Source organism: Cervus canadensis, chromosome 30 (genome assembly GCF_019320065.1).
Source record: "Cervus canadensis isolate Bull #8, Minnesota chromosome 30, ASM1932006v1, whole genome shotgun sequence".
Classification (NCBI taxonomy): domain Eukaryota; kingdom Metazoa; phylum Chordata; class Mammalia; order Artiodactyla; family Cervidae; genus Cervus; species Cervus canadensis.
The window spans coordinates 43,202,373-43,216,140 of record NC_057415.1 but is presented as its reverse complement, the minus strand read 5'-3'; the positions used below and the strand labels follow the sequence as shown (position 1 = coordinate 43,216,140).

General features: G+C 51.7%; 1 protein-coding gene across 24 annotated transcripts in view; it reads right to left on the bottom strand.

Annotated features, from left to right (window-relative positions):
* Nucleotides 1-13,768, bottom strand: part of MYT1L (myelin transcription factor 1 like) — a 399,489-nt gene that overhangs the window by 104,162 nt on the left and 281,559 nt on the right. For all 24 annotated transcript variants that reach the window (XM_043452969.1, XM_043452975.1, XM_043452972.1 and 21 more), the window contains one exon: nucleotides 4,802-5,154. In XM_043452969.1, coding sequence (XP_043308904.1) covers nucleotides 4,802-5,154 — 353 coding nt within the window. The remainder of the gene's footprint in view (nucleotides 1-4,801; nucleotides 5,155-13,768) is intronic.

Sequence of the window (13,768 nt, the reverse complement as noted above, 5' to 3'; positions counted from 1 at the left end):
GTCTGCGGAGCGGCTGGAGTGCGTTGGGGACCGCATGTGGAGGCGGGCGGTGCACACAGAGCCCAGAGTCAGAGCGGGGGGCACTGACCGCCCCCTGTGAGGGGGTCCTCGGTGGGAGACGGGACGAGCTGTGCCGCCTGACAATAGCACACCGGTCCCTGAGCCCCACGGGCCCCCCACCCCCGACACCCGGCTTGTTCCCCTGCCCAGAGCAGCCCGCGTACGTGTACACCCTCAGCACACGCACCCTCAGCACACACTCCCTTCCAACCACTCAAGTCCTCTCAGACATGAACTTCCAGGCATGCATACACATCTTTGGCTGATTCATACACAGAACACGAAGCCAGGAAATCTCTAGAAAAGGAAGGTGTTTGCATCTTCACTTAATTTGACCCAATTGGTCAAATCAACTGTTTTCAAAGTTGAATTGTCAAGACAGTCCCAAGATTCAATTAAAGGGTAAGCAAACGAAGAACTTTACATATTTACAAATGTATTTTGGAAACAAAATATATTAAGAAATGATTAAGTGTTAAAGATGACAGTGGATGTGAGGGCCTTCTCTCATCTGGACAGCACATTCCTCTATTCCTCCTCACGGAATCTCTTTCTTGTCAGTAGGCAGATACCACATATACTCAAAAGGTGACATAGATGCACATGCTTATTTTATACACATGTATATGTGTGTATCTATTATTTAAAGATGTGTTCATTTTAGTGGGCTAAATGGCTATACTATGAAAATAGACCATGACTTACCAGGCATTAAATAACCGCTGAATCTCTATGTCTCAAATCATGAGACTCTGAAAAGGTACTAACTATACCATGCATGAAATCTGCTATTATAATCTACAACCCCTGGATAATAATTTGCTTAACTTTAGGATAACAAGGGAACTTTAATCTGATAATTACAGACTTAAACCACCATATGCATTTGAAAATAAAATTCTTCATGCAAAAGTCCAGCCTACGATAGGTTGACTGGACAAAATATAATTTTGGTTAATTAGTTATGAATCTAATGTAATCTGAAATGAATTACTCAGTTAGCCTTTCCTGTTGTTGAAACAGGCAAAATGTGATAAAAAGAACATGAGTTCTGAAGAAAGAGAACCCACCAGCAGAGTCTAAGCACACACCTGTCTCTTACTGAAAACAATCCAGTCTTTATGAGCCTCAGTGTCTGTCTCATTAGCACACTGACAGGGAAGCAGTTTCTACCCCGCCTGTCTTACACAATCACCGTGAAGCTCATGCACTGTACGCACACGACTGTACTGACTGGAAATGTACATTATTAGTGATATTTTGGTTCCTGTGTGACTACACTGCCGGAGGAGTCTCAGAATTAAAATAAACACCTCATTTGCAAGTTATAACAGTTCTTCTGTAATCAGTGGATGCCTATGTAATAACTTGGTGGTTTGTATACGTTTGTTTTCTCTGTAACAAAACCTCTTAGTAAACTCCACATTTCAATTTATAATAGAGGTGGGGAAAGAAAACAGCATCCTTTTGGTAGAAATAGCCTGGGGTTTAATACCCACTGCTGAGGCTGAGGGCAGCTCAGCTTCATCCCTGCAGCTCCTGGGCAGCCCTGGTCTCCTCTGGCGGGGGCCCTTGGCTGGTGTGGACAGGCCTCCTGGGCAGCCCCATGGTGCCCCCCAGGCCCCCGGCCCTGCACGCTGCCTGCCTTGCTTCCTCCTCTCTTAACCACCAGTCACTGTCCGCGCTGTTGGCTCAGAAAGAGGCTCAGGCCCCCCTCAGAGAAAATCTGCTGACGGCTGGCGATGCAACGGTCACCAGGAGTGTCAACCAGGACAGGCAAGCGCGACTTCGAGATGCTGACCCAGCGCCCCGGTCACCAGACACAGGGGCACTTTCCCCAGTTTTTCAGAAATGCCCAGTTTCTGCCAATACACGGAGGGGAGGAACGCGCACTATGTAGGCTGTCCTGCAATCACACTGAGCTCCTCACGTTACAGATGTGGCCTTGGGGGCAGAACTCACACTGGCTGGTGGTGATCCCGGCAAACTCAGCCATCAGGTAAACCAAAATGCACACGGGGAGGACAGGGAAACAGGAGCCGGGCGGGCACATGCCTTTCAAAGCCTGCCTGTCCTAAGTTGACACAGCTAGGAGTCTGATCACGTGAAAGACATGATTCATCGGCCCAGCTATGTCTCCTGGGGTCCAACCTTCCTGAAAATTCCTGGCCCTGGGTTAGGAAACTCTTGCTGTTCAGTCCACTTGGCAGGTGTTCACGTGGGTAGACGGGGTCTTGGGACGCCTGTTCATGGGCTCCTGCAGTGGAGACTTCTCTCTAGAACAGAGAAGCTCTGTGGAACATTCTCCAGGAACCAGGCCTCGGAAGTGGGCTCTTCTTAGGAAGGATGCATTTGTTTGACTTAGAAATCAGGTGAGCCTGTGACACCCAGAGCTTAACATAACCTAACTTCGGTGCAGGGTCCATCACATGGGCCATCTTTGAGCTAACGACTCTTTGGGATGTAGGATTTGATGAGAGCCTGTCCAAGAGGGAGTAACTGATTACACTTTACTGTCAAAATGTTTGGTCAAACTGACATATTTGTCTTATAACAGAAGAGGTGGTCCAGTGACCCACAGCATGGGCAGCCTGGCTGAACCTCTCATTGGTAGCTCTAGTTGATTCCTTTGAAGTTCACACAATCAATGATTCTAAAAGGGGCTTAGCTGGGGAATCCAGAGCTGAGCATGAATTCTGACACCAGGAGCCAGCAGATGATCATTTATCCTTCTGCTGGGCTTTTTCTTTCTGGAACTTCCTTACATGCCTCTGACATGGACTCAATGTTTGCAGAGCACTGAGTGCTGGCTGCCAGGTGATGGCACGTGGTCAGATGTTATAATCATGCAACTGTTTCATGAACCTTTTTTATGCCCACTTACTTGACTTTTCCTAGAAAACTCTCTCTAGCTTTGCTTTCTCACTTTTTAAAGCAATTCTAAGTGTTCAAGTCTGATTAAACAAACCCAGTACAGTCACAAGCTAGAGCCTATTGCTTCAATAAGGCTCTGTTCACTTCTGCAAAATATGTTACTTTGCATTTTTAAAGTAGATTATTTAAACCGTAGCCCTAGGTAAGCTAAAATTGTCAGTCTAATCCCAGCAAATGGAGGGCCAAGTCTACACTCTGATTAAGACACTTGGATAGATGAGGCGCCCGTATGCGCACATCTCTCCCACCCTCATCCATCAGGCACCCAAACTTTCGCAACTTTAGATGTTCATGTCTACTGCTTTCGAAACACAGAGCAAGAGCAGGGAAGAGCAGTATCTTATACCATCTTCATACGAAGCCGCGGTTAAGCTGCAAATCATGAATCAGCCTCAACAATGGATGGTTTCACCCAGAGCAATACACATTGAATACAGAGTCCAGAAATAATTTTCCAAACTGGTCAGATCTCCAACTTTCCCATTCCACTATTTTATGACCCAGAGTTGCTGTTTTTAAGTCTCAGCATGGAAGTTCCATCTTCTCACTAATGACAGTCTGTCCAGCAGAGCGAGTGGTGTCTGCATGTGGGGTGCCCTCATGCTGATGCCCAGGCTGCCTCTGCACCATGAGACAAGGAGAATAAGCTGGGGAGACCCCGTTCCAATCCATGAGGTGTGTGTGTGTGTATGTGTGTATACAGGTACCTGTAGGCACGCCTGCATTATCCATGTAAATGTGTCTAATTGTTTTCATAAGGTCTTTTCATAAGGACCTAACTCATGAGAGCAATCGAGGATTATTTCACAAAAGTCAGGTTTCCTGGAACTAACTCGTATGACATCTGAAGGAGGAATGTTGATTCATGTCCACACCATGGATTAGCAATAACCTACTCACATCTACAGGATCTAAGAAAAATCTCTCTCCACTGATGGAAACTGCTGTCCTTTGTGTTGGAAAATTAGCATTTCTCAGAATTCAGATTCTCGAAGAGATTTGAGCCCAATGAAGAAGCATAAGGGGAAAAAAAAAGATTCCTGTTACTTTTTAAAGTGGTTTGCCATTTCTCTGAGGCAAACTCCAAGGCAGTCAAGACTAGAACTGCACTCTTCAGAAACCTACTTCTCTCTAGAAAAGAGACAACTTCTGAGAAAGGACTGGCATTTGAACTCTGGTCTTTCTGCGTCTGACACTAACAGAAAACTGGATGCAAAAGCAAAGCCATCTGAAGTTTATTGCTCCAAAGATGCCACCACCCGGCACAGTGGGCGTCTGACCTGTCCGCCTCACCGGATTAGAAACACGGTTCTCCCACACGGAAGCAGACGATGGATTAATCCATCACTTCACAGAGTCGCATTCCTCCTGGACCCCTACCCGCTGGTCACTAACACAAGGCCTTGGCAGCCGAAGGACTAAACCTTCTTCACCAGCTCGTGCGCAGGGGTCACACCGCGCTTCCAGCTCCCAGGGCGGCCTGCGGGCTGGGCCATGTCCACCCCACCGCCCCCAGAGTGGCTCAGGGCGGGACCTCTCAGGGGGAGCTGCTGGGAAAACACAGACTGAACTTTCTGGATGAAAGCTGTTAAGCTACACAAACGTGCACACCGCAGACATTTCAGCAAATTTGGGGATGACCAATCTGAATAACGACTTGACTGAAATGAAAAGGTCTGAGGGATGCTCGATGGAAATTCTCTAAACGGAGGGTGAGAGCCCCGCGGCCCGCTGTGCCTCCCGGCGCTGCCCCGCCGCCTGAGCCCAGGGCCGTGGCTCACGGGCCCCGGGCCCCCCGGAGGATTACCGTTGTCCTCGTCATCGTCCTCGTCCTCCTCCTCGTCCTCGTCGTCCTCGTCCTCCTCCTCGTCCTCGCGGTCCTCCTCGTCCTCGTCCTCCTCGTCCATCTCCTCCTCGTCCTCGCGGTCCCCGTCCTCGTCCTCCTCCTCGTCCTCCCTCTGCTCCTCGTCCTCGTCGGACTCATCCTCCTCGTCCTCGTCCTCCTCCTTCTCGTCCGCATCCTCCGAGCCATCGCTGTCGTAACACTCGTCCACCGACGAGCTGTCCGCCTTCACCGCGAATGGTTTCCGCTTGGGAGCAGGCTCTTGGGGCTGTTTGTCTTGTGTTTTTCTTTTTTTAGCCAAGGGACAACCATACACGCTGTTAGAGAGAGAAAGAGAGAGAAGACCTGAGTTACTGTCGCCGAGTGTCGGGGCATCGGGAGTCGTGGTTGGAAAGGCTGGGGTTCAGCACAAATGCAGAGAGGGTGTGTGCACACGGGCGGTCACACATGTGCGGCCCCTGTGCATGGAGCAGTGACACATGGAAACCCAGCGGGCGGGGGTCTCCTCTCTCAGTCCCCCGTCAGCACCGTCCCCGTGATCTCCCGGGAACCCTCGCAGCGCCCCCGAGGACATTATGAAGCACATGCGCATCACCCCGTAACTGACAACATGAGTTTACTAACTGCCTCCCCAAATACACCCAAGTGCACCCGAGTGTCATACGCATTTAGAAAGTGAAAGTTGCTCAGGCGTGTCCGAGTCTTTGCAACCCCATGGACTGCAGTCCATGGCTTTCTCCAGGCGAGAATACTGGAGTGGGTAGACTATTTCTCCAGAGGATCTTGCCAACCAAGGGATCAAACCCAGGTATCCCACATTGCAGGTGGATTCTTACCAGCTGAGCCACAACGGAAGCCCATGCATATAGAAATAAGAATTAGTTCTGCATGCTGCATTAATACATATACATTTTGTGAAATATGAAAATATAAATGTTGTGGAAAAGCTCTGGATATATTTGGATTTGAATATTCTCAAGATAATACTGTATCTGTAGAGAGAATGACCACTCTGAGAAGGGGACCATAACATCTATCAATGGGAACAAGTTTCAAAGTCTACAGAACTTGTCAGCCCCACCCTGGCACTGCAGACAGCACTCGGCTTATCTAGCATCCAGCACTGCCCAAACTTGGGTAAGACTCTTAGGGTAGGCACTCATGACCTTTCCTTGAAAAAGAGCAATTCTCCAAAGTGCTACATGTAGTCCTTTTCTTCTTGGAAATCCTGTGTGTGTGTGTGTGTGTGTGTGTGTGTGTGTGTGTGTGTACTGCAAGGAATGAGGAGAAAAGACATACAGGGAAAATTGCTGTGGGTGATTATTCCATGTGTCTAAAATGAGGTGTGTGACCCCAACCAGTAGCTGATCACCGAACACCCGCAAACCATGATCAGCTTACTTTTGGGCCCAGGAATTCATTCAGTCAAAACCCACCCAGTGAGTCATTATCTTGGCAGCCCCATCTGTGCTGGCCTGTGCTGGGCAGCAGACTCAGAGGTCGAGGGCGAGGATCCACTTTTCAGGTCACTTTTGGTCCAACAGGACTCAGCCCTGGTGGTAATTCTGCTCTAGGACCTCTGGTCACTATTTACCACGGTGCACCCAGCAGCCGGGGGCCAGGGGCACTCATCAAGTAGTTGTTGAGTGAATAGACCCAGAGTGACAGACTTGATTGAAACGCAGAGAGGGGACAACGTCACAAGAAGAGGGGTGATGCGTCAAGGAGCCTGGGGTGTCCCCAGGGAGAGGCCCCGGAGATGGGCCTGGAGGGCCATACACAGATGTCTGGGGGTGAGCACGGGGACCTGAGAGCTGGGTGGGGTCGGAGCAGCCTGTGGGTTGCTCAGGGACTCGGGGTTGAGTGCAGCAAGCAGGAGTTACTGAGTTCTCTCATGCAATCCATAACGTGACCACGGCTGCACCTGAGAAGGTGATGCAGGCTCAGTGGGGAGGACACAGGGGGGCGGGAGGCACGAGATGGGCAAAGAGAAGGCGGCAGAGCCTCCACGTGAACCTAGTGTGATGGGCCTTCTGCCACTTGACTGTTCTCATCTCTTAAAAATACAACAATCAACCCCAGGATAATATTTATTGTAATCAGAGAAGCTGAAGGAAACACATACTGGTCTAGAGAGTGTTTCTAATAGGAAATACACAGATATCTGAGATTTCTCTTATGGGAACATTTACGTGGATTTGGGGAGAAGCTGTGTTGATAATCCCGGACAAACATTCCATTGCATGAATGACCATATCCTCCTGGTTTCAACCTCTGACAACTGGTCAGGTCCAACTTCCATTCCAACCCATCTCCTCCAGATGTTGTCCTGGGTTTCAGTGGACTTGCTGATGTATTCACTCTGTGTTTATCTGAATAAGTCAGTGAGTGTAGCAATAAGTAGTCTTGTCCTTCTGGGCTCTGTTGGTGAACTTCTGGCTCACGAGGACTACTGTTACCTCCCGAAATCTCCTCTCTCTTGTCTCTGTCCATCAACAAGTTGTTGGGTGTTGAAAGGTTGTTGCTACGCCGGGATTCTTGGCCTCCAGAGGAGAAGAATTCAATCTGGGGCCAGAGACAAGCCTTGATCGCTCAGAGCTTTGTGTAATAAAAAGTTTTATTAAAGTATAACAGAGATAGAGAAAGCTTCTCACATAGATATCAGAAGGGGTCAAAGAGATCACGCCTCGTCTCTGGCCCTGGTTTGAATTCTCCTCCGGAGGCCAAGAATCCTGGTGTCTTTCGCGGTTCAGCAACAACCTGCAGTGTGTTTGCTCTGCATCAAAGCTACCTGCACAGCAGGTGTTCACTGGAACAGACAGCCGACCTGCTGTCACCCTCAGGTCCACACAGATGCAGGCAATGATGGGAAACCAGCGAACCTTGACGTTACTCAGAACGGCCCACCTGCACTGGGCAATGGGAAGGTCTGCCAATGGTGTGAACCCAGCATGCCAGTGTGAACCCTGCACGATGGTGTGAACCCTGCACGATGGTGTGAACCCAGCATAATGGTGTGAACCCTGCACACTGGTGTGAACCCAGCACGATGGTGTGATCCCAGTACACCAGTGTGAGCCTAGCATGCAGGTGGAACCCATCATGCAGGTGTGAACCCAGCATGACAGTGGACTTCTTGCTGGTTCTTTCCCTCTCTGCTACCCCAAACTCCCAGACGCTCAGACCTGAGATGATGGGGTTGTAAAGTTCAGAGCAGGGGAATGGAGACTGCCTTCTCTTTTTACCTGGATTGGCTTTATTTCCTTCTCCTACATCTTGTAAACCACCTGGATTCATTTTTTCCAACTTTCTGGAATTAGTCGGCCTCAAGCTTCCAGTGTCTTCTGCCAGTTTAACATGGTTTGATGCTCAAGTTTTTTTTTCTTTATAGCTACTAATGTAAACTATAAATAAAATTGTGCTCCACCTACAAACAAAATCAGACTGCGAGTTCCTGGTATCAATTTTAGACATGACAACCCAGCCCCCAGGCCAGATTTCACTCTACTTATGTCAAACAACTCCTGGATTAAGTGAAAGTGTTAGTCGCTCAGTTGTCTCCAACTCTTTGTGACCCCATGGACTGTAGCCTGCCAGACTCCTCTGTCCATGGGATTCTCCAGGCAAGAATACTGGAGTGAGTTGCCATTTCCTTCTCCAGGGGATCTTCCCCACCCAGGGATGGAACCTGCATTCTCTGCATTGCAGGCAGTCTTTACTGTCTGAGCCACCAGGGAAACTCAGACGCTGTGGCTGCATGGGCTGGGATGAAGACCCCTCTGTGATCAGCAGATGCGTTCTGGTCGACGATACCCAGTGGTCTGAAATATTTCCAAGTGAAGCCTTGGGAGGAAACCCTGGGACATGCACAGGGGAGTGTGGAGCCTCCTACGCCTGCACGTGGACCGTGTCTGCTGCGGGGGGGAGCAGGACAGACGTGGACCCTGTGTCTGCTGGGGGGGAGCAGGACAGACATGGACCCCGTGTCTGCTGGGGGGGAGCAGGACAGACGTGGACCCCGTGTCTGCTGGGGGGGGGGCAGGACAGACGTGGACCCCGTGTCTGCTGGGGGGGAGCAGGACCAGACATGGACCTGGTCTGCTGGGGGGGGAGGACAGACGTGGACCGTGTCTGCTGGGGAGCAGACATGGGACCCGAGCAGCAGACACCTGGGTGGTGGGAGCAGGACAGGGACGTGTCTGTGCAGGACAGACAGCAGGACCCTGTGTCTGCTTGTGGGGGAGCAGGACTGGACCCCGTATCTGCTGGGGGGGAGCAGGACAGACATGGACCCCGTGTCTGCTGGGGGGGGAGCAGGACAGACGTGGACCCCGTGTCTGCTGGTGGGGGAGCAGGACAGACATGGACCCCGTGTCTGCTGGTGGGGGAGCAGGACAGATGTGGACCCGCGTGTCTGCTGGGGGGGCCAGGACAGACATGACCCTGTGTCTGCTTGGGGGGAGCAGGACAGACGTGGACCCCGTGTCTGCTGGTGGGGGAGCAGGACAGATGTGGACCCCGTGTCTGCTTGTGGGGGAGCAGGACAGACGTGGACCCCGTATCTGCTGGGGGGGAGCAGGACAGACATGGACCCCGTGTCTGCTGGTGGGGGAGCAGGACAGACGTGGACCCCGTGTCTGCTGGTGGGGGAGCATGACAGACGTGGACCCCATGTCTGCTGGGGGGGAGCAGGACAGGACGTGCCCAGCTCGGGAAGCGCGGTGTCTGCTCCTCTCCCACCTGTGGCGGCTGTGGTCCAAGAGCTGGAGAAGCCAGCCTGCCTCCCAGCTGCAGCCTCCTCCAGACTCATCTGGGCTCACGTCCACCGATACATATGGGTCTTTCTAAAAAACATCTCCCGCGGTCCTGGAATGCCCCAGAAGGACAGAGCAGGCAGGAGAGTCTAAGGGAAAAGTGGCCATCTGGTGCCAAGAGGAAGCCCCAGCCATGAACGCGGCCAGTGCCAGGGCTGGCCCTCACCACCCACGGGCAGGTCCGGGCTCCTCCGAGGGCTTGGCGTTCGTGTCAGCATCGCGCCCCTCACTCCTGTTCCTCAGCGTTGCCGTCAGCCTCTACCAGGCATCGGCTGCCTTTCCCACAGCTGCTGAGGGAACCTTGGGTGTGAGCGATACTCGAGGAATGTCGTCGAACGAACAAATCACCCTTTTCTCCACTTATTAGTAGTGAAAGCACCGACCACATCCTAGCATGATTATGGGCTGCCACACTTTCTCCTTCGCAGGACTGAGCCAATGGCCGGGCGCTAACGGCTTGTTCTATTTTTAGAGCTGCAGTGTCTAATAGAGTAGCCACTAGTCACACGTAGCCATTGAAGAAAATTAAAGGAGATTTTGAAATTAACTGCTCAGATGCACTCGTCATATTTCAAGAGTCCAGGAGCCACGGGTGGCTTGTGGCTATGCCAGCTTGGACACAGTAGGCTCTGGGTAAATGTCTGCTGAGTGACAGCCCTGTGGGAAGGACCCTGGGCACTAAGGGGGGCTGAGTGGAGGGGGGCTGAGCTTTGGGGGGCAGCTCAGTGTCCTGAGAACCTGACAGCAGGAAAGCTCAGCCTTCCAGTCTGGCCACTCACAGGAACAAAGCAGATAACCACAGCAGAAGCAGACTCAGCCAGTCTGATGGACAGGGCACCGCGCGGGAGCTGAGATGCTTCAGCAGGAGGCAGCGGTCAGGCCTGCAGGCTCTGCCCACCTCTGAGCCGAGAGGTGAGCCGAGGCCTGTGCACCGTCTACAGGGTTCCCAGGGCTGCTCCTCATGCCCCCTGCAGCCCCCTCAGTCTGTGGCACACACAGCACCCGAAGGTGACCTCAAATGCATCCTACGAGTCTTCCCCAAGGTGCAGACCTCAGAGCGGCAGGAGGTATGATGACTGAGGATCATGACAGCGTGTGCTTCAACCTCCATGAGCTACTGGAAGTCACGGACGGGAGGCTGCAGCCTGAGCCCCTGGGGCCCGCAGGCTTTGACGTTCTCGGCTACTCTGTGCGTCTGGGCACCTCGTACGTCCTGCAGTGGCTGTAGTGTTTGCAGTCCTTTTGATGTTAACTTGATTTAAACCACGTTTAGTCTTTTGTGTAAGGTTATTCTAGACAACTGGTTACTTGCCACGAGGCCTCTCCATGAACACACATCTATAAAATATGGTGTACTACATTCTCTCGAGGCTGGTTTCCAAGTTGTTTAATGGTATTTCACTTGACATTTTCACTTCTCCAGTTTTCATACAAATGGGGACAGGGGCTCAGACACTGAAGAACACACCGGTTGGGTGTGCCCCAGGCCCAGCCCACCCATCACAGCTGCTGACAGAGACCCAAGGTCTAGGATGAGGTGGTCTGCGCTCGTGAGCACAGAAAAGCCAAGGTCAGTCCCACGCCCACGAGCGTTCTTTGCGGTCTCTTCTCTGACGGCGGGTATTTCTCTCGTGTTGCTTGCAGAGCCTCAGTGTGTCAAGGATGAATAATTATTTTGGAATAATGGAAATCCTGTGTAAACATGATTCTGGAGTGCTGAGTCCTACTGTCAGCTAATGCCAGCAGCACTCACAGAACACTCATTCCGTGCCTGGTTTCCTAAAATCTTTACACATATGGATCCAGTAAACCCTGCAGTGACCCAGGGAGATGGGCGCTCTTTTAATTCTGTTTATGAGGGACAGATACTCAGGGATATATGCTGAAAATCTCAAGGCTGAGTAGCCCCAGTCAAGGTATTTGACCCCCTGCCTAGGCCTGGTTCTCCATGCCCTGGCTTTCCAGTCTCCAAAGAGGCAGACACACGCCTGCCTGTCTCACTGGGGTGTGGCAAGACCTCCTTCACACGGTGAGGTTTCTGCTTCTCTGACGTCTTCACACGCTAAGTGGGCTCCCCACAGGTTGTGCTGAATAAATAAGCTGAATGATTCATTTGTGCAGGAGATGTTCAGAGTGGCGCAGAGGGCCCTCATCTCTCAGGACAGGAGCAGAGAGAGCTACCCTCCTAGAGAGGATGGGGATCGGACAGCTTCACAGAGGATCCCCTACGGAGGGGGCAGGAGACACAGAGGGACAGAGAGAAAGGGCAGCGCAGCTGCTGAGCGGCATGGAGACAGCCCTGGACACAGAGGCGCCCATCACTGCTGGTCAGCAGTTTCCTGGCGGCACTGGGGCAAGATCAGGAGAGCAGTGGGTTCACTGAAAACCCTTCCTAGGGCTGTGGTGTGGAGAAGGGGCTGGACTCAGGAGGGAGGACTGGGCTCAGGGGGGAGGACTGAACACAGAGGGGAGGACTGGACTCAGGAGGGAGGACTAGACTCAGGGGGGAGGATTGGACTCAGGAGGGAGGACTAAACTCAGGAGAGGACTGGACTCAGGGGGGAGGACTGGACTCAGGAGGGGGGACTGACTCACGGGGGAGGACTGGATGTAGGAGGGAGGACTGGACTCAGGGGGGAGGACTGGACCAGGGGAGGGGGACTGACTCACGACTGGACTGACTGGGGAGGGACTTAGGAGGGGGGGACTCACGGGGAGGACTGGACTCAGGGGGGAGGGGACTCAGGAGGGGGGACTGACTCACGGGGAGGACTGGATGTAGGAGGGAGGACTGGACTCGGGGGGAGGACTGGACTCAGGAGGGGGGACTGACTCACGGGGGAGGACTGGATGTAGGAGGGAGGACTGGACTCGGGGAGAGGACTGGACTCAGGAGGGGGGACTGACTCACAGGGGAGGACTGGACATAGGAGGGAGGACTGGACTCGGGGGGAGGACTGGACTCAGGAGGGGGGACTGACTCACGGGGGAGGACTGGACGTAGGAGGGAGGACTGGACTCAGGGGGGAGGACTGGACTCAGGAGCGGGGACTGGACTCAGGAGGGAGGTCTTCCTGGCATCCTTGGTTTGTGAGGTCACTGTACAGTGGGATAGAGCTGGCTTCCACGGGAGGGTGGAGAGAGAAGAGAGCTAAGGCAGACTTCCGGGAACAGGAGTGTCTGAGGAGAGGAAGGGGAGGAGGGGCAGCCGAAGGAAATGCAGAGGCCAGAGAACCATCCAAGTGCCTAGGGCTCCGAGGAGGTCTGCGCTATCCCCAGGGTCCCAGTCTCCTGGAGGGGTGGCCGTGGAGAAACCTGCAGCTCCGGACGGTGCCCAGAGGCCTCTGGGAGGCCACCAGAGAGGGAGAAGAGTGACCAGGCCAGGACGGGCATTGTACTGGGAGCTGGGTTTTGAATGTGGCCTGGAAGGATGGGCCATGTCTACACAGACGGCGAGGGTCCAGGCCATCATGCACGAGGAGAGTCTGTGAGCAGCATCAGAGCTGCGTCAACACAAAAGTGAGTCTGCTGAGAACATGTGCTTAAGTAACTTGCTGAAGATTACACAGCTATTCAACTTTGGGTAGCTAATTTAATCCCTACCAGCCTCAACTTTTCCATTTGTAAGATGGGCACAGTAATACCTATTTCAGGTTTTGGCACAAATGATAAATATGAAAAATATATAAAATCCCTCCTGATTGTGTGGAAGGGGCCCTCATTTTGTTATTTTCTCCTTCCTCTTATTGTCTCATGTACAGCTGACATCCCTTTTCACCACTGAATTTTTAAAGGGTTATTCCTACATGTCCTTAGAATATATAAAGGCATTTAAGAATACCTCAGAAGTAATTTAATTAACTGAATTATTCAATTAAATGGCTAACATACCAGATGTCTTTCTGATATCTTTCCAACAACATATATATTAATAAAACCAATTCAGTTTTGACTACATATTGACATATTTCCGTAATTTTTTTCTGTTACTCTCTGTATACTATTGTAAACAAGAGCCAGGCTGATTTGAAAAGTATATATATTTTAAGTTAAATGTGACACAAATGTTCTAGGAATTGTAAGACATTCAGTGAATAATTTTTCAAAATGTTTACTT